This window comes from Carassius carassius, chromosome 13, assembly GCF_963082965.1.
Source record: "Carassius carassius chromosome 13, fCarCar2.1, whole genome shotgun sequence".
Classification (NCBI taxonomy): domain Eukaryota; kingdom Metazoa; phylum Chordata; class Actinopteri; order Cypriniformes; family Cyprinidae; genus Carassius; species Carassius carassius.
This window is the reverse complement of record NC_081767.1, coordinates 32,731,887-32,757,755: the sequence shown is the minus strand read 5'-3', so window position 1 is coordinate 32,757,755 and position 25,869 is coordinate 32,731,887. Positions and strand designations below refer to the sequence as shown.

At 35.1% G+C, this 25,869-nt stretch overlaps 1 protein-coding gene across 2 annotated transcripts in view; it reads right to left on the bottom strand.

Moving 5' to 3' along the window:
• Window positions 1–819: 819 nt before the first annotated feature.
• Window positions 820–25,869, bottom strand: part of LOC132156378 (F-BAR and double SH3 domains protein 2-like) — an 85,991-nt gene continuing 60,941 nt past the window's right edge. Inside the window, exons 9-21 of one of the 2 annotated variants that reach the window (XM_059565363.1) lie at window positions 21,198–21,320; window positions 20,512–20,607; window positions 18,393–18,467; window positions 15,789–15,905; window positions 14,896–15,000; window positions 10,228–10,389; window positions 8,548–8,682; window positions 7,607–7,690; window positions 5,788–5,965; window positions 4,786–5,006; window positions 3,971–4,142; window positions 3,790–3,881; window positions 820–2,861 (exon numbers count right to left, since the gene is read on the bottom strand). In XM_059565363.1, coding sequence (XP_059421346.1) covers window positions 2,778–2,861; window positions 3,790–3,881; window positions 3,971–4,142; window positions 4,786–5,006; window positions 5,788–5,965; window positions 7,607–7,690; window positions 8,548–8,682; window positions 10,228–10,389; window positions 14,896–15,000; window positions 15,789–15,905; window positions 18,393–18,467; window positions 20,512–20,607; window positions 21,198–21,320 — 1,644 coding nt within the window. In that variant the 3' untranslated portion in view covers window positions 820–2,777. The remainder of the gene's footprint in view (window positions 2,862–3,789; window positions 3,882–3,970; window positions 4,143–4,785; window positions 5,007–5,787; window positions 5,966–7,606; window positions 7,691–8,547; window positions 8,683–10,227; window positions 10,390–14,895; window positions 15,001–15,788; window positions 15,906–18,392; window positions 18,468–20,511; window positions 20,608–21,197; window positions 21,321–25,869) is intronic. The other variant, XM_059565364.1, reaches the window with a different exon arrangement.

Genomic DNA, 25,869 nt, shown 5'->3' with positions numbered 1-25,869 from the left:
AAAGAAGACAAATTCCTGTAGCCACTAAAACTGATTTATTCAAGTTCAGAGGGATATAAAAAAATTAAACTAAAACCAACTGTGATACATACCTTAGAGCACAAACACAAGCCATTTCATTTTCTTCAGTCAAAGTTTCTTGTTCATTCCATGTAAAATGTACATGCTGGAACATTTTGTTCTCGAGGAAATATGTGAAAAATCTGCACTCATTACCCTGTGGATGGAGAAAGGATGAAGGCGAGGAGGGCAACCATATGTTTTGCCTTGTATCTCATTTCCCAGCAGGAAACCTGTCCCTGTTATTTACATGCAACAAGCAGCATGATTTGATCTGATATCATCCACCAAAAACACACTCTAGACATTAAATTACACTTCCTACAGGAAGTAGTACAAAATTTGAATTAATTTAAAAGTCATTTCAATTAAAGCATTCAACATTTTAAAAATGCAGAATTTTTTTTTTTTTTTTTACATTTTATTCATAAGAAAACTTTTTTGAACATATTGTGAAAGGAGGTATTTAACTTTTAGATGTTTAAATGTCTTGGTCTTCAAATGTTTATCCACTTAGAATAAATAATACAAGCTGCATTTGGTATTTGGTATTTACTATTACCTATGTAATAGGTTTTTTTTCTGCAGCTATTTTACTCAAATATGGGTCTTAACATACTTAATAATATTCATTTTCTATGAAAATAAACACTTAACATTAAATAAATACAACTGATAAAATAAAAATAATATTTTTAGTTGCAATTTATGCATTTAAGTATGCAATTGGCTACGTCAGAAAACAGAAACAAACAGAAGCACTTTCCCCAAATTTTTATTTAACATTTGTACACAATAAATACAAATAATTTTACAGCTAATAATATGCAGAAAGAATATTTTTCACCTGTTCTCTGATATTGTCACTGCAGCAACAGTCAATTGTTTTTCAGTTAATTTTATTTTTATTTTATTTTTTGTCTAGCAGCTCGGAATCATCTTCAAATTTTAATAAATGCAGATAAAATCACTTTAGAAATAAAAACAACTAGAATATGCAGCTAATGCTATTGAAGAAGCTCCAAAGAGTTGAAACTGTCCGAGAAAACTGGGAGCGCAATTAAAAAAAAAAATGCAAATGAAAATATCAAAATATGTGTTCGTTTCGTAGGCGAGAACAGTTTTTGACACAACGGGCTTTAACCTCTAACCTTAAACTTCAAAACAAGTTTGATAACATTCAAAAGATCTCAACGAGATCAACAAGAAAATAGGTTGTGACAGAGGAATATAGAAACAAAGGAAGATACTCAAAACATCTTCCGCTCGGATTAAAAAAAGTCTTTTTTTTTTTCCTCCCACGTCTCGCACACGTTCTTTTGGTGATGACCCTGTTCCTGCTTAATAGAACTATGGTACCATTTCACAAAATGGATTTTTTTTATTCTTTCCACTATCTATATTATGGAATCAACATAATAACTCTGTTCTCTTTCAAACGTTACGGGAAAACTACAATCAGTCACTCTCTAACGAGATCAATAACACGACGCTGGGCAGCTTCATCATCCAAAAGAGGCAGCTGGGATACACGGACATTAAAAAAACTGATCAAGGAAAAAGATCAAGATATGCATTAAAATACTGTGGAAATGAATGAAAATTATAAATCTAAATAACAGGCCTTGCTTATTAAAGTCTTCGACTGCAAAAAAGACAAACACATAGCTGCCCCTCATAGGGAGGAAATGCACTTAGGACACAATAATAGGTTTGCATTCATTGGCAATAATTAAAATGAAAAATCCCCATGATGATCCACCTTTTCTGTGCTTGTTGGAGGGAATTTTTCCCATCACATGACAATGAGAAATGCGTTAAAAGCACTTGAACTGATACTTTTATACTGATCAGCATATTTCCATGATTATGTTCTGCCCAAACAGACGCAGACACATCTTTAGATCGCTCTCACACACCTTTCTGAGGACTAAATATTAGTAATACATACAAACACTGGTCTTTGTAATGAAAAGTTGAGGAAAAGGATATAGCTATGTAGTTAGTACTTTTTTTTTCAGATCAACACAAGACAGAAAGACGCTAAATTGATGAAAAAAAGAGCGAAGTAACCAGCCTTCCTCTCTTTTTAACCCTCGTTCTCCTCTACCGCTCTAGCCTTTTATATACAGTTCCCTTTCTCCGTTTTGATCTGTAATGGTTAACTTGAATATAACATTCCTATGAGGACAGTAATGTACTGTGCTATTACATATGAAATACGCAAATGGTCGGAGTATTTGTGGCTGACCCCTTTTTCACATCCCAGAATTCCTAGTATTGCATGTTTGGCTCTTCAAAAGCCACTGAAGAGATGGATGTGCAAGTGTAGCCTCTTTAAACTCTTGCTAAACCATTGTATTCGATTCCTTTCTGTGTTTTTAGATGCACACTTACACATCAACCATGATTTCGCAAAACTGAACTGAGTGGATTAAGAAAGTTTTAAACAAGTTCCTGTTACACGATAAAAGTCATTACGAATACAAGGATTGGAGTTTGGCATGAAAGCGGTTTAAGGCACCAAACAGTCTGTGACGCCAGAAGAGGTGTTTGTATTTTATGAAAAAGGGATGCCTTTGAGATGCTGTTCTCTGTCCCCTCAGGGATCTGAGGATGCTCATAGGGCAAGTTAATGCATGCCCCGCCCCTTCTACGAGGAGTGGGAGGAGTTAGAGGTCAGATGGGGTGTGTTCTCAGTCCACTAGGGCGGCGCTCTACACCAGCGTGATCTCCACCTCTTCAGTTTTCTCCACCTGTTTGCGGGTGTGCTGCTTTGGAGGAGGAGGTGCAGCCCGAACCTACAGACACAGAATAACAGGGTTGTTTAGGGCCCCCAAAAATAAAGAGAAATTGAAAAGGATAAACAAAATATTTATAATATCATATTTACACAATAAAAATAAAATAATCAATAGTAAATATATAATAATAATTATAAACTATTTAAATAAAAAGGGTTAACTTTTTTTATTTTTTTTTTTAAAAAAGAGAATTAAGTTGGGAAAAAGTGCTCGATTGTTAAAAAAAATAACATCATAATAAACCTTAATCTTAGAAACTTGGAAATAGACTTCATTTTCTTATTGAAAAATATAATTTGTTATTTCTCAGAGGATAAAATCTGGTCTGTATGAGTTACGGACAGGATTCATGAGGTTTACAATGATAAAAATCTCCATATATAAAATGTTAGAAAAAATATATATAAAACGGGAGTTATTGAATATAAAGTTATAAAAATAAGTCATAAAATATATATTTATCTGGACTAGTGAGCAACATCTTGAAATCAAAGTAATAATAATAATAAAAAAACACCTAGCAATCAGTTTATTTTTTATTTTTATTTCTCTAAATGTAAGAAACTGCCAGGGTAATTTTAGTTAACTGAAACCATAAAAATGCATTTTTGTTACTGAAATAAAATGTTAACTGAAATAAAATGACTCAAAACTATAGACATATTTAAAAAAAAAAAAAGGGAGAAAAACACACACACAAAAACTTTTACTACAATTAATGAAAAACCTAATTTTATATATATATATATATATATATATAAAATTTACGATTAATAAAAACTATCCTAGTTTTCTCAGTTTTATTAAAATAATACTACAAGCAGCAAAATCTTACACATAACTTTAAAATGCAGTATGCTCACAAAACAAGTATAAAAAACCCATCTGAGTCTAATCAGATCCGTAGCGCTGTGTGTTCACATACAGGTCTGAGTTTTCCGGGGCCGGATCCGTCCGGAGCGAGTCTCAGCGGCTGGGAGAAGCCCGGGCTCTCTGGACTCAAGCTGGAATTGTGATCTAAACCAAATGAAAAACATTCTCAAGTTAAAACCACAGCAGACACAGATCCACAGAGTAGCACAGCTGGATTCATGACGCCGCCTTACTGTGAGCGCTGATTTTCTGCGGGATGGGCAGTTTGTGTTCTCCATTGACAGACGGCGAGCGGGGCAGTGAGGGAGCACTGCTGGTCTCCGGGCTCGTGTACAGACTGCAGGGCGGCTGGTCGTACAGCGGCAGAGGAGGAAGTGATGAATGAAGCCTTTGGCACGGGGACACCTGGAGACCACAACACATGTTAGCTTGCTAAGCTAGCGTCTCCTTACCAATGTTATCAAACACTAGCGTTCAAAAGTTTGGGGTCAGTAAAAGATTTTATTTAGCAAGAACACTTTAAATTGATCAAAGGGATTTAAAATGTTATAGAATAGTTCTATTTCAAACTTCAATGAAACAGCCTAACTGTTTTAAACACAAATAATCTTGATTTCTGAAGGATCATGTGATACTGAAAACTGGAGTAATGATGCTGAAAATACAGCTTTGCATCACTGGAATAAATTACATTTTAACATATTCAGATAGAAAACTGTTATTTAAATTGTAATAATATTTTAATATTTTATATTGCATTTTTAATCAAATAAATGCAGTCCTGGTGAGCCTTCTTTCCAAAAACATTTGTAAAAATCCTACATATAATCTCAACCTCAAAAAAAGATGCATTAAGAGTTGGGGGGGGGGGGGGGGGGGGGGACTTTTGTTTCCCGTACACAAATTAAGTACAATTTACTAAAAAATAAAAAATAACATGCATTTAGTATGATCTCTCTTATTTTGTTAAAATTATTCACATTTTCACAGATTCTGCAAGGGGTTCCCAAACTTTCGCATGCCACTGTACAGTAGAGACTTGTGTCACCTGTGTGTCTGTTCCCCAGTGAGCATCTCCGTTCTCTGAGGCGGTCAGGTCCTCCACCAGCACGGACGGGAAGACGCCCACTCGACCGTTAAACTCGCCCTCCCAGAAGCCGTCGTCCTCCTGGTTGTCCTTGTTGAGGATGCGGATGATGGCTCCCTCGGGGAATGACAGCTCATCATCCGTCTGACCCTCGTAGTCGTACATGGCCTTAACAAAACTCACTGGAAAAGAGGAAGAGGAAAAGATGAGGTTATTAATACAGCTCGGTCAGGTTAGACGGCAGGCTGGATTTAATGCAGGTAAAAGCGAGGCTGTGAGCGATAGTCTTGCAGTCTGTACAATGGCACGCACTGTTAAAAGATCTGAGATCAAGTCTTTTTCACAACTTGAAACTTTTCAAAAGTGTTTTATGGAAAAGTTTGCCAAAAGTTTGGGATCTGTAAGATTAAATTAAAATAAGTCTCTTATCCTCAGCAAGACTACATGTATTAGAATAAAAATAGAGTAGAAATAGCTAAATATATATATATATACAGTATATAAATATTTTAAAATGTAATTTATTTCTGTGATGTGCAGCTGTATTTTCAGCATCATTATTCCAGTCTTCAGTGTCACATGATGCTTCAGAAAGCATTCTAAATAAACATTTCTGATTAATATCAATGTTGAAAACAGTTGTGATGCTTCACGTTTTTATGGAAACAGTGATGCAATTTTTTTCTTCAAGATTCTTTGATGAATCGAAATTAAAGAACAGCATTTGTTTGAAATGTAAATCTTTTGTAACATTACAAATGCCTTTGCTGTTACTTTTAATAATGCATCCATGCTAAATAAAATGGTTTCATTCATTATTTTTTGGACCATATTTATTTCCAGACTGACTGCCTGATAGTAGTACCATGACACATTTTCATGAATAAAGGTCAGCATGAACATGTCATCACACACAAACCATTTCTCTGTGTGTGTGTGTGTGTGTGTGTGAGAGAGACTCACGGCTGCTGTCTCCGTTGAAGCTGCCTGATGCCAGCTCAGGCTCAGTGGAGTTGCTGGAGGAGTGTGAGCGTGCGTCCAGAGCAGCGAGGGACTGGAGCATGCTCAGGATGCTGTTGGACGTGGGGAACTGCAGGTACTTCTCTGGGACGTAGCCCACCTGACCAGTCTTATTCCGCGCCTGGAACCAACCATGACAACATTCAGCAGCAGTCACCCAAACACAATCTGCAGACTTGAATTCTATTTTCTTCACTGACTTTGGGAGAAAAAACTCAGCAACTGATCTAAACATGATAAATGGGTGAAACACTGCTAAGAACAAATAAATGATTAAAAATAATAACAGCTAATCGATAATAATCACCAAAATATTTCATAACCGAGCATGCAAGGATAAAGACCCACATGGAATCTGCACAGACTCTGCAGAAAGTTCCACAGAATTCAAACGATCGGCATTCAGAAATTTGGCGAATTGAACTTTCGGAACAACGCTGGAATAGAAATGGAATCTACAGACTTTAATATCCTTTTCTGCAAAGTAAGAGATCTTTGAAATGACCGGTAAAATGTGTTAAAATAGTCGAGCGCCAACCTCCCACTCTCTCTCGTGAGGCCAATAAGGAAGTGACTAAAACTGCAATTCATCGACTGGCCGCTTGAGGCGGGCTGCAAAAGGGAGTCAGTCCCATAGACTCCACTCCCCATGTTAAAATTCCCAACTTTAAAGCAGGAAAAAACATGTTTACAGCCTGGTGCAAAAAATGATTTTGGTCTAAATAGCTAATTTTGCCCTTCATGACAACTGTGAGGGGGGTGAATTTTTTTATAACTCATCCGTTTAAATTATATTAAGACTTAAAGTTCTGCATAATTAAGGGCGTAGCCACTTGAGTGACAGGTGGATTGCAGCTGTTGAGACTGCCGTCGCGTTAGGTGGGCGTGGCTTCAGCAACTAGCTCCCGCCTTTTTGCCCATGTTTGATTGTCCGGGAGAGTCACGCGGTGACGCGCTGCCAAGATGGCGACGGCCCGCTCTACACACTTTAGGCTTCAGAAACACACTTCAGGAGACTACGGGTGACGTCACAGACACTACGTCCATGTTTTTATACAGTCTATGGTTAAAGTATGCATGAAATGAAAATTAATTCTACATCTTTTCTTTTTAATGAATGTTACAGACTGTATTGTGAACGTTTCATCCATGCATACTTTTTTTGCCCTTGTAATTTTGTAAAAAATTTCATGGATCTTCTGGATCTTCCAGTGAAAGCGCCAGTCTTCTCTCTGGCGATGTATGTTGGACTTAAACCCGGCTCTCCACAATCGACTGCAAGCTCACATCTCAAAATCCAATCTGCAACGTCACATAGAACCAAGATCCTGTCCTACATTTTTTCTCGGTCTATAATCTGTTAAACTGTGATACAAGTCACAACACCAACAAAAAGATGTAGCTACTTTTATCTCACTGCAACTTTAAACAGAACTAAAAGAATAATTATTCATCAAATAATAATAAACTAAACTAAAACATGACTAATCAAACTCATAAACAGTCTCACATGGAATCTGCAACCATTAAAACTTCAGCAGAAAGTTCTACAGTTTTCCAAAAAAGTATTATTTAAACAGTTTCTGTGTAGAGCTTTGGGAATAACCAGAACTGAATTGGAATTCTGTGTAAATCTCATCTTGACATGCAAGACACAAGAATCCTTTTCTTCTGTACCTCTTACCGAACTGCAGTCTGATTGAAAGAAACTTCAGCAGGTTGTGTTGAACTGCTGAAATAAGCCCAGGTTTGATTGGATTACCTTCACCCAGTCCTCCATGTCTCCATCTTCTATAACCTCCAACATCTGATGCTCATCGATCGTTAGTTCATCAGGCTGAGAGGCCTGAGAGAGAGAGAGAGGTTAACAGACTATAGTGCAATGCAAGGTCAAATGTGCAGGTTAATAGATTTCCAGAAATCAGCTGATATTTTAGCAGTTTCCCAGACACAACCTTGTCACACAAGAGAATGATGCAGTAAAATGAAACTGATTTCAACATAGTTTAGTAGACAATCGTTACAATCTTAAAATATTTATTTTGTTTGGCTGCAGAATAATGGTTAAAAATATGAAGCACACAAAAATGACATCCGGCTACATTGAAACAATAACTGTGCAAGTGCTAAATCACAGTCCACTATGACGACCAATTACTGAGCAACGTCTGCATTTCTGCAGATCAGTTAGGACATCACGTTATGTTATGCTATAATTGAATTATAGAAATTGACATTTATTAATTTAAAGAATAATATTATCTAAAAAATGAGAACAAGACTTTATTTTATTTTTTTAAATAGGTGGTATTATTTAAGTATTTGTAATTTATTAATGTAATTTTATGCACATAAATAAAATCTATACATCTATTTAAAACCCATTTTTTAAATTTGTATTAAATGTTAAATAAATGATAAACATTTTTAGCTTATTAATATACTTTGATGTATAATTTATTCTAAATAAAAATAAAACTTGTTTTGTTTTAATTTTAGAATACATAAAATTATATGAATAAATGAGAAATATGTATTAAACAAGTTTTTTATACTAGTGCAAGTTTTTCATCTAATATTTATATTTAATTCCAACTTTACTAGTTTTAGTTTTAGTTTCAGTTAACAACTAACAGCACTGGTCTCCACACTTTTCGGGTGGATCCTCAGCCCCAGTGAAGTGTCTGAGTGGGTCTGTTTTACCTTGTATGAGTAGAGCACCTTGCAGGTGAGCGGGTAGTTCCTCAGGGTTCCTGACGGACTCGAGCTGCTATCGTCATACGTCTCCATGTTCTCTTCTAATTCTTCTCCTTCCTCTCTGTCCAAATCCACCGTGGTCTACAGAGACACCATTATGAGTGTCACTACACTGACAAACAGACCTTGTTGCTTCAGAATCACTCAATAAGCTTTCAAAAGTCTGGCAGAGGGCTGATACAACGGATAACAGACCATAGATGTGTGGACTCTACTCAATGTCCACCAACTCTGATGGTTACAGTAACAGATGAAAACTGATCCTGAGTCAGTCAGTGAAGGTCAAGTGAGCTGAATCATGAGACCAGGTGAGGTCACTGTAATCTGTAACCTGTGATGTGGTGGGCGGCGACTGATCTACAGGCCACGCCCACAGCTGACATTAAATCACTTGTGATGAGGTAATAAAGATTACACTGTGACGTCACTTATCTCTTTAACCCTATAACCCCTACTGCATCATATTTGATAGAGGAATTTCTTAATGCCTCTTAATTATCAACACACACAAGGTCGTCGGATTAACAGTTTTAAATAAAAATATTATTGGAAGATACGTAGAATGGCAGCTGATATTTATATGCATTTAATGTAAGTAGTTTGTTATATTGTTATAAAATCTCTTTGATTTACATTACAAACTATGAGAATGTCATCACTTTTTGGGCAAATTAAAATCAGCATCTGTATTAAATCGCAAATTTTTGCTCAGTTTTGTCCTCTGAATAAAACTTCATAGTATCACTACATCATACTATATGAGCCATAAAAGCCTGATGATACTCAACAAAGAGAGAGCATATGCATATATATATATATATATATATATATATATATATATATATATATATATATATATATATATATATATATATATATATACGCACAGATGTGTGTAAACTAGCTCCAATACCGTTCTCTTTTCATTTCATATATGCTTATAGGGACAGAGATCAGCAAAAGCGTGGTTCACTTTAGTCCAGGTTTCCCAAACTCACATCAGTTGCTGCTGTCTCTTCTTGTCTTTACCTTTCTTATGTAGTCTTGTGAATCTCTCCGTCTCTCTCTCTGTGTGCTGCAGGGTGCAGTGAGCTGAATATTAAACCACAGGCGGAGGTCAATCTGTCTACGCTGTGGGCTAAACTCCACTACATTATTTAGATTTCCGCTGTCTTACCTAAAATCACTCAATCTTTACAATGACCTTGATGCACTACGCTACACTCCTGCTTCACGCTATGTGGATGTTTTAGCCTCACAGTGCTTAGCCTCTTTTCTCATACTTTACTCAAGTACTATTGTGTACATCAATTTATACAAACATTTGACCTCCGATTAGTCAATTTGCAGTACATGCACAACTAGCAGTTAATCAACTGGTAACCAGTCTTATTTTTCTGATTAAAATTAGACCAGTCTCTGTTTTTATATAACTGATTTTAATAAATCATAAACCGTTATGACCATTCTTTCAGAATAAAATAAGATGACTAACTTTTTAGCAGTTTATGCAATGGCCCCAGATCGACTCTTAACTTTCAACTGGATACTGATCGACTGCAGGTGAGGAAATCTGCATGGAAACCCTTTGACAGAGACTGTGATTTTGAATAAAGAGGTGCTCACTGAGAGAGAGAGGTCGTGGGTGATGAGGGTGGGCAGCGTGGCCCAGCGCTCGTTCTCCAGCTCCTCCATCACCTGGTTCATGGCACTCTTCAGCCACGTGTCCACAGAAACACCCACCTGCCGCAGGAGGTCCAGACGCGCTTCTGCTTTCAGCTTTAGCGTCTGAAAAAGACATACATTTAAGTTTAGGAAATAAATATCTTTAAGTACTATAATTACTAAAATTGACATAAAATACAGTTAAATAGAAATAGAAATAAATTAATAAAAATGACTAAAGTACAAAATAAAATGAAGAAAACTTTTGTAACTGATATTACAGTTAAAGCTAAATAAATAATACATGAATTGACTGCTCTGACTCAAAAGCTGAACTGTCTTGTTCGACAGCAGGAGCGCTTGCAGCACTAGTGCTACTGTTTACTTTGTCACCTTCAAAATAAATAGATAAGCATTGTACACTAGGCTACATATAGTAAGCTAGAAATGGAAAATCAACATTTCTGGTCAAATTTGCCACTAGAAAAATGATTTATCCCCATATGTAAAACAGTGTGCTAGTTTGTCATTAAGATGCTCTTTTAAAACTCCTTTATATATATTTGTAATATATATATATATTTTTTTTTTATAATAGAATTTATCTATTGTCAGTCGCTTTGAATGAAAGCGCCCGAAAGCGTTACGTAAATATTAGGGTGGAACAGTTCAACTTTTTCACAGTTCGGTTTGTTTCACGGTTTTAGAGTCACGGTTTCGGTACCGTTGTATGTGCTATGTTTATGGAAAAACTACACTTTCAAAAATTTTTTTTTTGAAAATTAAATGTATCATATTATTAAGAATATTCTAACAACAAGCAACAGCACAAATAAATACAATAGAGTAAAGATACAAATAAAATAAACTTACTTTCAGGCTTTTTTAGGGAGATCTAGCATTAGTTTTTAGGTACAGAAAATGAATAAAGTAATCAAATGTAAAACAACATTGCATTTTGGACTATAAATTAACGATTATTCTTTATTAAAGTTACAAAAGCTTTACAATCAAGATCAGTGAGTGATTTCTTTGTTTTTGCTGTTCGATTAATATAAAGACTGTCACTTTAGGAGAATGCACTGATCCAGTGTTCGTATTAGTATTGAACAAGAGTGAATGGTTTGTCCAGGTTTTTTTTTTTTTTTTAACGCTATTGTTGTAATGTCTGGGAACCCAGAATGCTCATCCATCAACAGAAACATATATTATCTGAACCCTGTTTGTTTTACGTGTTATTTATAGTAAACCATATTACAGATGCTTTGTCAGATTTAAGCTGAACAGCGGTCCCAGGGCGTGTCGAACCGTGTGTGGAAAACCGAACGGTTCGGTTTTTTCAGTGAACCGTCCCATCCCTAGTAAATATAAATGTAATTCTGACCGACCTGCTCCCTTACTGGCGAACATGCTGCGTCTGTGGCCAGGGCTTTTCTCATTTTTACACGTTCCCTCTCTGCTCCTCCTTTACGCTCCACGCGATTTTCTAAGATAAAGCCTGCCTCTGGATATAGCCAATTAGGCAGTGCTTCACTGATGTTTGGTCATGTGGCGGTGTCATGTTCACTCCGCGATCGCCTGATTCGTAGATTCATAAGTCCGTCAATTAATTCGCAGTTCCATACCAGCCTATTGCACGTCAGTCTGATCGACTGCACAGCGGCAGCCAGCAGACCAGAATGACCGTCAGGCCACCGGGAAATGTCCCGGTGCTCCCGATGGCCAGTCCGTCCCTGGATGTAAACCATGAAGAATGAAAATTTAAATACTATGTTGGCAACTAAATGAATCAAATAAGTTTAAATAACGAAATGACTAAAATTAAATTTTTTAAACAAAAGCTAAACAGAAACATAAAAAAAAACTAATAAAAATGACAAAAGCACATACAATTAGTAAAATTACAATGAAAACTAGAAATAAAAAAGCTAATTAAAAAAAAATCTGTTTATACTATAAGCTTACATATACTACAGTTTTCAAAAAACTGAAATTTTAATTTTAATTGAAGGTATGCCTTTGAAATAAACTGTATTAAACCGAAATACTTAAATTATTAAAATAATAATAATAATAATAAAGCCAAGCAGAAACATTAAAACACTAAATAACAATAAACAAAAGCTAAACAGAAATACACATAAAAATGAATAAAAATTACAAAAGCACAAAAAATGACACTGAAAACTAAAAATAAAAAAGCTAATTCAAAAAGATAGATTGTTCTGTTTATACAAAAAGCTTACATATACTGTAGTTTTCAAGCAAAAAGAAAAAACAATAATTACATTCTTTTTAAATATGCCATGGCAATAAAGTGAATAAGTACTTATTATAATAAATACTTAAATTATTAAAACAGATTTAGTTTTTGTTAATTAGTAAAGCTAAGCAGAAACACTAATACAAAAAGAAAAAACAATTAAATCGTAAAGCTAAAATTAAAATCTGACTAAATAAATAAACTATAAAATATGACTAAAATAACAGTCCAGGTTTATCAAACTCACTTTTAAAATGCAATTTTGCACTCACTTTTTGCAATGCAATTAAGTTTATATAAAGTCATACTGTATATTCTACTGCTGAATGAAACTAGCCTCTGAAAGCAAAAAGGCAGCATTTTAAAAGACAATCTAACGTCAGACATCCAAGATGAAGCAGCTGATGTTCAGTAATGTCTGGAGTAGTTGTGCACATTAGACGGGTGAAGCGTCTGATCTCTGAGGATCTACAGCTGTCCACCAGCTTCAGCATTTCTCATCATCAGGAAACGACGCAAGCTAACTTTCTGAAGACTCATCAGTTTCAATTTAGACAACAAACAGCTTTCAAAAGCGGTTTCAGTGTGGAAATATTACGCACGACTCCCTCAGTGGTTCATTTCTGTGTACTGGAATTCTGAGGGGACGAGAAATTTCAAAGGAAATAATTAAAGCGCAATTATACTTTTAATATTTGTTGATGAGTAAACACAGGTTCCTCTGGCACACTGCCTAGTTCTGAAAATAGCTTAACATTTCCAAACACAACTTTATGCTTCATTCCGTATTCTGTTTGTTGTGTTGTTGCTGGCTGTCCATTAGTTCTTAATGGGGATATTAAATATTTATCTGTCTGTAAGAACTATAATTGGGCTTCAAGCATTCTGAGTTCAAGAGGCAAAGCAAAGATGGTGTTTTAGTCTATTAAATACTCATGCTTATTTTCATGAATTGGTCTCATCTAAAAATGTCAACTCAGGATTTTATTAGTTACAAGACATGCAAGAACCAATTTGTGTGGTGTCAATGATGACAAACCAGATAAAATGGCCAGACTCTATGCATGCGTGCTTAAGAATGACGGAGAGCAATGCTGGAGAGCATCATTTAGAGGGAACAGAATATTCGATTTCAAGCTATTGTAAAATTTATGAAGACTTATAGCACACTTTTATGGTTTTGAGTCTGTTTTTGAGTTTGTCATCTCTTAGTCATTGCATGAATATTAACAAAAAAGTAATTAAAAAAATTGTTAATTGAAAAAGTGCAGAAAACATAAGTATTTGATGAAAACTGAAAAAAAGAGAAATAAAATAATTTAATGTTATAACAAATGGTTACGTTGAAGTAGTAAATTACTAAAACTGAAATAAAAATAAATACAAAAAAGCAAAAACAAATTAATAAAATAAAATGACAACTGGAAATAAAATAAATTAATTTAAAAACAAAGACATGTAAATAAAGGTTTAATACCTAAAATTACCAAAAATAAAACTGAAATAAAAATAAAACAAAATTAAACTAATAACTAAAAATTAAACTAATAAAAATGACAAAAGCAACAGTAACAATATCAATAAAAAATAAATAAATTCAACAGTTACCTATGAATAACTAGTGGTCAGTTGTCCACTACTGAAATTGATTTCATTATTGAAAATAAAACTTAAAACAAACTTAAAATGTTTTAACAAAATGATACGATCTCCCAAGACTTAGAATCTTGCCCATTTTTATGGTTCATTTATCTCTTAGTCACTATATGCTGTCAGTGCAAATATCAGCACATGATGAAGTCAATTGTCATTTTTGGATGGACTATTTCATTAATACACACTAGAACAGAGGTCAGAGGCAGGCCCAGCAGGGGGCGCCTCGACTGGGTTCATGTGTAGAGACATAGATATAGATATAGAGGAGAAGACACATCGATCAGACAAAGAGACTGACAGCCTGTCTCTGAACAGATCGATAGAGAGACGGAAAGAAAATGCACCTCTGTTTGCAAAGGGAAATGCATTCATTACAGAAAAACAGAGGCATTATTACTAAGTACTTCTGCCTTGTTTGGCCTCTCACAAAAACAAAAGAAATGCTCTACTCTAATAAACGCACTATACAAAACTATTCTGTTCTGTTTGCAGTACAAGTAAATAGAGATGGACACCACCCAGCTCTAAAAAAGATAATCTGTTGTAGACTAAGGATTTTTCGAGGATTATTGAAGTATTTAAACGATAATAAAAACTAAAACTCATCCCCAGTCCACTCTTTTACTGCAGAGCAGAAAGCAGTGGGAACATCCTGCTAAACTTCTCCATTTGCGTTCCTCAGAATAACATGATGCGTGTCATTACATCACCTCTGCTTTGCGGATGTTCTCCTTGATCTCCTCTATTCGGAATTCCAGCTCATTCCGGCTCTGTTCCGTGGGCGGAGTCCCGAGCGTCTCGCATTCCTCTAGAGTCTGCCATAAAAACAAATGACCGTTAATCAGCTCAATTCAATTAGCTCATCGAGCAACTAACCTACAAAACAAAAAACAGCATCAGACCACGCTTCCTGCTACTAATCTAACATCCGCTCAGGACACAGAGTGATTTACAACAGAGGGATTCACATTCCTGAAAAAAAACAACAACCTTTTCAGAAACAATGAGGCCGTGTGTGACCTCAGAATCATAAAGAAAGGAGTAAGAATAGAAAGGAATTAGAATTTACAAATGTAAAGTATGTCCAGAATTTGGGTCTGGCACTCACTTAATTGTCATAAAAATAAAATAAAATAAAATAAAAAGATTATAAATGAATAATTGTATGATTATTAAATACAATACTGAAATACAAATAATATTGCTTATTATTATACTGCAATTTGTTTTAGATAAAATACTGTACATACAGTAATTAAAAACGAATCACAACTGAGAATAATTTGAAGTAGAAACTCACAAATAACCTCAACTGCAAAATGTTCGGAATTTGAGGTTGGAACTTACTGAATTGTAAATTACTAAACTGGGAAAACAGTGCAATGTAAAATGTCCAGATTTAATTTCTTTTGTAGTTTGATGCGAGACGAACATGATCACGAGATTCAAGTTCTTGTGAAACACTGAGCTTCTGGCTCAGCCATTTGTCTCTCAACTGAATGTGTAAGATTTTTCACTAGATTCGTCCGCTTACAGATGATGTCTGTTTAAGTGTTGAAGTGTGTGTGTTGCCGATGTGTGTGTGACATCCAGCGCCTCTCACCCGTTTGTAATGGATGATGTTTTTGTGTTCGCGGGCAACACGTGTGGCCCATTTCCTCGCCTCTTTGTTCAGACTGTGTTCTTCTGTGGTTCCCGTCTCCGATTCCAGCTGTCGACTCTGAAACACACACACACACACACAGAACTGGTTACCACAGCAACACACACCTGCTGGAATCACAGGTCTGAGATCTATTCAACAAGGATGCATTCAAACGATCAAAAGTGATAATAAAGACATTTATAAATGTTTCAACATTTCTATTCCAAATAAACACCGTTCTTTTGAACTTGAAGGAATCCTGAAAAACAGAGTTCCCACAAAAATATTAGATTAATAATCTGAAATCTTTCTCGAGAAGCATTTCATCATATTTGAATGATTTCTGAAGATCATGTGACACTGAAGACTGGAGGAATGATGCTGAAATTACAGCTGCGCATCACAGAAATAAATTACATTTTACAATATTTATTCACATAGAAAATGGCCATTTCAAATCTATAATAATATTTCACATTTTTACAGATTTTACAGTTGGGGTTTTTAAATCTAATTTTACCTATTAATTATATAAGACATAATCTTAAATTGTGTTTGGTCATCTACATAAATTTTTCATTGCATTTTTCTAAAAACGTCCCGTCACAGATTAATTTTTCGATAAGAAATAGTCCCCACATTCTATGCCGTTCTATAAGAACAGAACAGTATCCTGCGAGTATTGCAGACGCTGCATCCTTGTGCGTGTGAATATTTGATTCTGACAGTAATGCTCAATACAAACTCAATCAGAGCGCTTTAACACATCTGATGTCAACACTACTCAAGGCTGACAAGAGGCAACATGGCTTTTATGTCTTCCTGTTTATCCTCTCAGCGTGACCTCAAGCAGATGTGGCGTATGTCTATCCTGAGTCTGCAGGGTCTTCATGTGGATCAGAAGTGCTCACGAAAGCCTAATCAATCCCATGTGTCTCTGCTTTAAACTCTGAGATAATGCTTTCTAGGAGAGCATGATGGGAAGCATGCGACGTTGACGCTTTCTGCACGTTTGTTTAATGGAAAATATTGTGTGTGTTTGTGTGTTTGCACTGTTGATCGATCCCAGCAACTGTCTCTTTGAGTGTAAGATGTGTCAGAGTCTTTTAACAGCAGACACTGCAAGGATTGGACAAGCAAGCTACAGTCTAAAAGACTGAAGTCATAATAATCAACACAGACACACTAGCACAGTGTAGGAAATCAGATATCTAAGTGGACCATCAATAATACAGTTCAGTGCCATTACACAAAATTATCTGACCACAGAAAACCACAACTGACCAATCAGAATCGAGTATTCCAGGGATGTGTACTACATCCTTTTTATTTAAAAGGCAAAGTGTGTTATTTGATTGTGATGTTTTCCCTCAAATGAAATATAAATACACATTACTATTAATATTTATTAATATTAACTCACAAATACACTTTATAAATGTATATAAATTTAGCATAATATAAATTTATAAGAATTTCTGTTAATCAGATTTGAAACTGTATTGTGAAAACCTTTATACAAAATATGTACTTGAATAAATATAAATAAAAATTACTATTAATATTTTTAATATAAACTAATACATGAAATTAATTAACATATATATTCAAACAAATTAACATCATGCATTTCTGTAAATACAAGTAAAATTGACTTAGATAAATGTAATAATATATAAATATAATGTATGCATATAAATTAGTTTTAATATTTATTAATAACCAATACATGATATTAATTAACAGATTTTAACAACATGCATTTGTATAAAGCTGCTGTGAAACTGTGTACTGACAAAAAACATTAAACAAATAAAAAATATAATTGACAAAATATAAATATATAATAACAATAATAAAAAATGATAATAAAAAATACAAATACAAATACACACACACACACATTTATGTGACCCTGGAGCACAAAAGCAGTCTTGAGTCTCTTGGGTATATTTCTAGCAATATCCAAAAATATATTGTATGGGTCAAAATGATAGATTTTTCTTTTATGCCAAAAATCATAAGGATATTATGTAAAGATCATGTTTAATGAAGATATTTTGTAAATGTCCTACTGTAAATATATCACAACAGATTTTGTATTAGTAATATGCATTGCTATGAACATAATTTGGACAACGTTAAAGGCAATTTTCTCAATATTTCGGTTTTTTTTGCACCCTCAGATTCTTGGTCAAATATTGTTCTATCCTAACAAACCATACATCAATGGAAAGCTTATTTAAAAAAAAAGACCATTATGACTGGTTTTGTGGTCCACGGTCATATATATATATATATATATATATATATATATGTTGTTTACACACCCAGTCTGGCCAATCAAATTCATAGACTGTAATTGGTGCTGCTAGTGGTGCGAAAATTACACAATTCACTTTTAAAAGGAACAACGAAAGACTTGAATTCCATGATGAAATTTTCCCTTTAAATTTGTGCACAGGCTGATGTCAGCATGCAAACAACAACAATGGTGAGTTGATGATGGCTACACGAGACTGATGCATGATGGGAAATCAAGTCCAACAGATATTGTGGTACCTGCGCCAGAGTCATTCTCATCACACTGACCGTCGATGGCTCAATGTCCACCAACTGCTGCACAGAACTCAGAGTCTGAGCCGGAGAGGAGGAAAGATGGGCACGCACACACATCACATCACACACACGCATGAGGTGGGGTTAAGAGAAGGTTAGAAACAGGCTGTTAGAGGACAGAAAAACAGGGTTAGAATCAGCAGAGCAGTCAGAAAGATGTTCAGAGACGTTAACATTAGCAGACACAGTACCTAATAACTACTAGAGCTGTGAGAGAGAACAATTACACTACAGGATTCAACACTGAACTATAGGAAGATGGAAGGAAGAGAGAGAGAGAGAGAGAGAGAGAGAGAGAGAGAGAGAGAGAGAGAGAGCAAACCTAACCTTACAGTTATTTATGGGGTGTTTGATGATGAATTGCTGTTAATCAACTAATACTTCTTACAAAACCAACAAAACTTCTTATTAACCAATTAAGTAATATCTTAAGTATTTCATCATCCACACAAAATAAAGATGTAAAGAGAAGCTGCTGTTTCTGTATTTCACATTTTTTCTTTTAACAGACACTTATCTAAAGTGATTTACCAGTTAGTAATCTAATAAATCTTGGGTGCAAAGGATGCAATAACATGTGCTAACAAAAAACTATAAAAACTGTGTGAAATAGAACAGGCTGAAACAGGAAGGAATTTATTAAATAGTGAAAACAGATTAAGTGTTAAAATCCTCCTTTTTTACTTTATTTTTTATACTTGCATTACATTTGATATATTTTGGTTAACAATAGTGAAGGTCTTAAAATGAAATTCACACCAAGCTAATTCCAATACCTTTATTTAAATAATAGTTAAAAAATAGAACTTTCAACAATTCATCAATGAGATCGTTAATTTTAATGACAGTTTTGAAAACTCTATAGCTAATTGATATAATTGTTAAAATATGCTATTTTATCCAATTAAATATACAAATAAAATAGCTCTTACTGAAGAGTCAGTTTTTATTACAATGTCTATGTATTGGTACTAAATTAGCAGGTTAGAATGTCACCAAGTTTGCTGTTATGTCATGAAAGCCCACTAAATTGAAACTAAAGTTTAAAATCGGACAGAAGAATGCAGAAAGATACAAAGAGGAAGACTAACTAGATCTCAATCGCACTTGAGCCGAACTGAAGCATAACGAGAGAACGATCCCAAAACGGCTGGTGATTAAAGCCCGCGCAGAGACAGACGAGAGTTTAAACAGCGGGATGTTTCTTCATCACCACAGGAACAAGACATTCTGTTCCCGGAGACTCTCAGAAGCCTCAGGCTAAAGATAGAAGGTGGTGATGAAATTTCCGAGGTTTTTTCGGCAGTTGTGAGGTACGTGTCGATGATGTCGTTAACGCTGAATAAAATCTGAAACGTCTGAACACAATTTAAACCTTTAAATAGAGAGAAGACCAAGAGACAGACAGGAAAAGAGAGCGCCGATACGCTGAATAATGAAACCAACCAAAAAAAAAGAAAGAAGTTTATGTGAAAACTAGAGGCCGGTTCCCTGCCATAACATGGTTCGAACTAAATCAAATGTAATTTGAGATGATAGAGAATTGAGATATTCACACACTAAAGTGATTATATGAATAAGACACATTTTTCTTTAAACATACACTACTGTTCAAAAGTTCAGGCTTGGTAAGATTTTTTTTCATGTTTTTGAAAGAAGTATATTCTGCTTAATAAGACTGCATTTATTTGATTGAAGGTAATTGTGACTTTTTATCTTACAATTCTGACCTTTTTATCTCATAATTGCGGGATATCTGCGGGTGATATTTTGGAATTGCGAGTTTAAATTCATAACTGTGAGAAATAAACTTGAAATTCAGAGAACATATCAGCCCCCCCCCCCTTTTTTGTGAAAGTTATGATACATTTAATTTTTAATGATTCTTCGATGAACAACGTTAGAACTGTAGCATTATAAATGTCTGTACAGTCACTTTGGATTTATATAATGCATCCCTGCTAAAAAAAAGATATCTTACTAGCTCCAAACATTTGAACAGCAGCAGCACATGATTCCTTGTTTGCAGATCAGTTTATGAACACGCATGTGTAACGCTCACCGTATCGCTGTCGCTGGGCTGGAACGGGAAGTCTTGGGCTTTGTGAAACACCGGGTTCTCCTGCAGGAACAGCTGCTGGTTGAAATCCTGCATCACCTGGACATGACATCACAACTAATTCACAAACACAGCAAGATAACACGTTTATATGACATGTAAAAATGTTCCTTCAAAGGGAGAGTTCACCCAAAAACAGACTCTTTCTTTCTCTCTTCTTCAGAGCTTTTTTGCGCACACAATTTCAATTGAATTTCAAAGTCTTCATAATATCTTTTGTGTTCTGCAGAAGAAAGAACATCTTGCGGGTTTGCAATGACATAAGGGTGAGTAAATGATGACAGAATGATCATTTCATTCCTTGTGTAACTCTCTCCCTTTCTACACACACACACACACGCGCACACACACGCGCACACACACATGCACACACACGCGCGCACACACACACACGCGCGCACACACAGACGCGCGTTTCACAATAGTGGTATGTAAAATTAGGGCCCCTTGGGCAGTGAAATAGTGCTCAGACAGATGTGTTTGTCAGTGCAGCGGAGGAATGATGTGTGTGTGTGTGTGTGTGTGTGAAGGGGATTTCTTCATATGGGAGCCGATAATGAGGCGCTGGCAGAGGGAATCTATTTTTGGGAATAAAGAGAGTGATGAAACTATGAAAGAGAGAGACTCACTCGACTGGACTTCTCCAGCAGGAACTGGAAGGTGCTGTGGACAGCTTGAAACGCTTCCAGCTCGGTCCGACAAAAGGATATCAGATAATCCTTCACATGATCGTATACGTTCCCCTCCAGACCCTAGAGAGAGAGAGAGAGAGAGAGAGAGAGAAAGACAGATGACATAGTCTGTGTTTGAACTGAAGAAATAACAAATGCCCTCATGCTTTCAGAAAGGGTCAGAGGTTCCAAAAAGTGAAATGAGAAAGGTAGAATAATAGATAGAATGATGAAATGACAGAACAACTAACAGATTTAAGCACAAAAATGACAGAACAATAGACAGAGTGATAGACCAAAATATAGAAAAATAATCGAATGATAGAAATGACAAATGACGAATGAGATAGAACGAAAGAATCTTAGATAATGGAACAAAAGAACTATGACAGAATTATTGAATAAGACAGAAAGATTCAAAGAACAACAGACAGAATGAAACAACAGAATGATGAAATGATGGAGCAATAGAAAAACGACAGAACAAAATGATGAAGACAAAAAATAAAGAATGAATGAAAGAAAAAATGATAGAAAAATGCCAAAGAATACAGGGCAATAAACAGAAAAATATTGAAAAACTATACGGTGATGAAATGATGGACAGATAGAATGAGAAGCCAAAAATATAGAAAATTATGGGAAGAACAACTGACAAAAGAATGAAAAATAATGGTAGAACAAATACAAAAAAACTATAGAATGATAAGAGTGTGAAAACATAGAAAGACACAATGAAAAACTGACCGACAAATGGAAAACGGCGGACAACACAGTTTAATAAAAATACAGACAGAAGGAATAACAGGACAAAAAAACAGAATAAACAAAATAAGAGAAACAAAAATGAGTCCATTAATGGACACCAAACACATCTGTATGAGAGACAGAAAGAAGGACAGAACGTCCCGTCGGCAGCCTTCGAACAGAGGGACTGTTTTCTCTGGACTGTGACGCTCGGATCAGAGCAGACTGTTCAAACAGCAGCAGCTGCTGGGAAAGGTTAGCCAGTTCAGATTCCAAGGCCTCGACGTGCAAAAACAAAACTCCAAACCTCTGCTTTTCCCTCTCTCTCTCTCTCTCTCTCTCCATGTTCAGCAGCAATGGGTAGGAATGTATTTTGGAAAAGGGCTTTGATTTGTATGAATGAGCTGGAAATGACACAGACCCGACCATGAGCAGCTCTGGATTCACGATTCACTCCGTCGAGTTACAGCAGGTGGCGCCGCTGTCAGGAAGCACTTGAGTGTGTGTGTATGCATGAGAGAGAGAGAGAGAGAGAGAGAGAGAGAGAGAGATGGAGAAAGAGGCTGTGCTTCCTCCTGATAGGATCATGTCTACCTCCACCCACTACACTCAAACTCCATAACGTCCATGTGTGAGAGCCACGGGACCTGCTTGATGTGGTTATCTCACCTTTCTAAGTTGCAAGAGATTTTAAAGTAACAGTTCAGTCAAAAATGTTTTTTTCAAAGATGAGATTGTTTCTTTATCAGATTTGGAGAAATTGCGTCACTTTCTCACCAATGGAAGTTCTGCAGTGAATGGGTGCCATCAGAATAAGAGTCCAAACAGCTGAAAAAAACATCACAATAATCCACAAGTGATCCACACCAGTCCATCAGTTAATGTCTAGAGAAGCAAAAAGCTGTGTGTTTGTATGAAACTAATCCAGCAATAAGGCGTTTTTTTTTTTTACTTTAAACCGTTTCTTCCGGCTAAAGTACAAGTCCTTTATCCATAACAACAGAGGAAAAAGTCCATCTTCTGTTGCCCTCTCACATCAAAATGAGACAAATCCACACAAATCCACAGACAAATTTGTTTAGAACGGCTTTAGACTTTTTTCACTTGTAGACTTTGCTTGATATGTGCATAGTTTTCTCCTGATTCAGACAACTTTTTACCTGGAGGAAGTAATATTAATTCATTTTTAACAAACATGCAGATTTCTGCTTCTCCAGATGTTAACTGATGGACTGGAGTGGTGTGGATTACTTGTGGATTAATGTGATGTTTTTATCAGCTGTTTGGACTCTCATTCTGACGGCACCCATTCACTGCAGATGATAAATTGATGGGCAAGTTATGGAATGCTATATTTCTCAAAATCTGTTCTGATGAAGAAAAAACCCATTTAGGTAATACCTTAAAATAAATTTCATTAATAAATCTTTAATAGACATTATATAATGCTTAACAGATCATTATTTAATGCTTACCAATGTTATTAAACTTTCAATTCATACTGATCATGCTCATTTTTAAAAAATCTAATGATTTTAGCAGATGTTAACAGCTTATTTGTTAATGTACTTTTGCTAACAAATGTCATTAAAACTTCAGTTCACATATTACCTAATGCTTTTTCTATTTTTTTTTTTTTTTTTTACAAATGTATACAATTAGCTTAATTAGTAATTTTAAGCACTTCACAAACTATTTAAGTTAATATATTATTATTTATTACCTCTTAATCACTGTCAGTAAAGGTAATATATTCGGTCTTCATTTGTTGTGTAAACTTCTACCATTTACACATCTTAACAAATCATTTATTAATCATTTGTTTGTGTTTTTTGCAGTTTTCAAGCTAAAGCTGAAACTTTTCATCATTTGTAAATGCTTATTGTTTCCTAATCTTTTAATATCTTTATGGGCATTGGACTTTTAGCTGCTGTAACAATGTTTATGTAAAGGGCCGTTAGTTAAGTTTAACTAAATGCTCGCTAAAAACATAAAACACATTGTAATTTGGGTGCAAAATATATTTTTATTGCCTCAACAGTTATATTAGCCTGAATGCACTGTAAATCGCTTTGGATAAAAGCGTCTGCTAAATGCATACATTTAATTTAATTTTTTTATTTAATTTTAATGATAAAGTGGATAAAAAAAGTTTAATGCCATTTTTAAGCATTTTTATTTACATGAAATAATGATCTGTTGATCCTTAGGTAATGTATCATAAATGTATTAGTAAACATTAACAAGCACATTATCTCATATCTATAGCGGTTTTGAATATACATTACTTAATGATCCGTCAAGAATTATATAATGTTTGTTAATGATTTAAGAATGAAAGTGTTACTCTCATTTACATCTCAGATAGCCTGAGAGAGAGTTCGCAATTTTGGGGGGGTTAACTATTTCTTCTTTATTTTGTCAAGGCTATACATTCACAAACTCTCTGAAAGCATACCCAAATGTGTCTCCACGTGTGAAAAACTATAATTCATGTGGCTACAAGTGCATGGGATGGGAACACACGCAAACACACACAGCACAGGAAAATACATAAAGCAAATACAAGCATCAGCTGAACAAACACTTCTGCTGCATAATAATTGCTTCACTTTACACCCCAATGCCTCCTGCAGGAAACTAATGAACCCTCCACTACACACACACACACATACTGATTTTCTCTCTCTCTCTCTCTCTCTCTCTCTCACACACACACACACACCCATAGGAAGATTTCTTGAAGACTCTATATGAACCTGTGGTGCACATTTAGCAACAGCCGTCTGCTGGCTATAAATAGAGGCTATCAAAATAAATATGCAAGTTATTTTTATACATGTTTATACTAATGTGAGGTTTAGAAGAAAAAAAAAGCTCAACCTAAACTAAATTATATCATTGTAGTTTTTTATAATGCAAGTTCATATTTAACAAATTACACTACCATTCAAAAAAGGGTCAGTAATTGGTCACAAGATATGTGAAAGAAGCCATACAGGGTTGGAACAACATGAGGGTGTGTAAATGATGACAGCCTTGCCATTTTTGGATGTACTTCTCCTTTAAGCTTTTAGAAGGCATATTAGTTGTATATATATTTATAGAAATATATGTGCATTTGGGTGTTTCTAGGGAGGCCACATTATCTTACAGTTCAGTAAATGTCAACCTTCTATAAAAAACAACATGAGCAGAAGTGTGACACAATGCTGATGGTGTTTGATGGCTGGTTCGCACACAAAAACAGGAATAAGATCTAAGAATACATGCAAAACACACACATCTGATATGAGGCTGCTCTCACCTCTTTCCTCACATTTACAAGTACAATACAACAATGACCGATCTCGAAAGCAGAAAGTCCCCTCTCTTGAACCTCTGAGATGCCGTGAAACATATAAGGCAAAATAAGGACTAAAAGAGAGACCTACTCAAAACAGGATCATGATGCAATGTGAAATCAGAGTTTGTACAAAAAAGTGCTGCAACGGATCATGACATTTAGAAATTTTTTAATTGTGCTGAATTTAATGAACTGATTCAAGACTTTTTATGGACATCTGCAAAGCTCAAAACAAGGTTTCAGGTTTCACCAAAATATTTTTGGATAATTTTTTTTATTTATGTGCTTTCATTGTAAAAATTAGCGCACAACGAAAGCACATGACATAGCAAAAAACTTTTAAAACACTACATTTAAGAGTTTACCAATATGACATATAAACTAACACACAAGTGTGTGGAAAATTTTGACATTTTACAGCTAAAACACATGTTTACAAAAAATAGAAGCACCTTACTTCTGCTCTTAAACTCTTAAATGCATGGTCCATTAACTTTCATTGGAAGTGTATTACTTTAATTGTGATTTCTGCTTTTA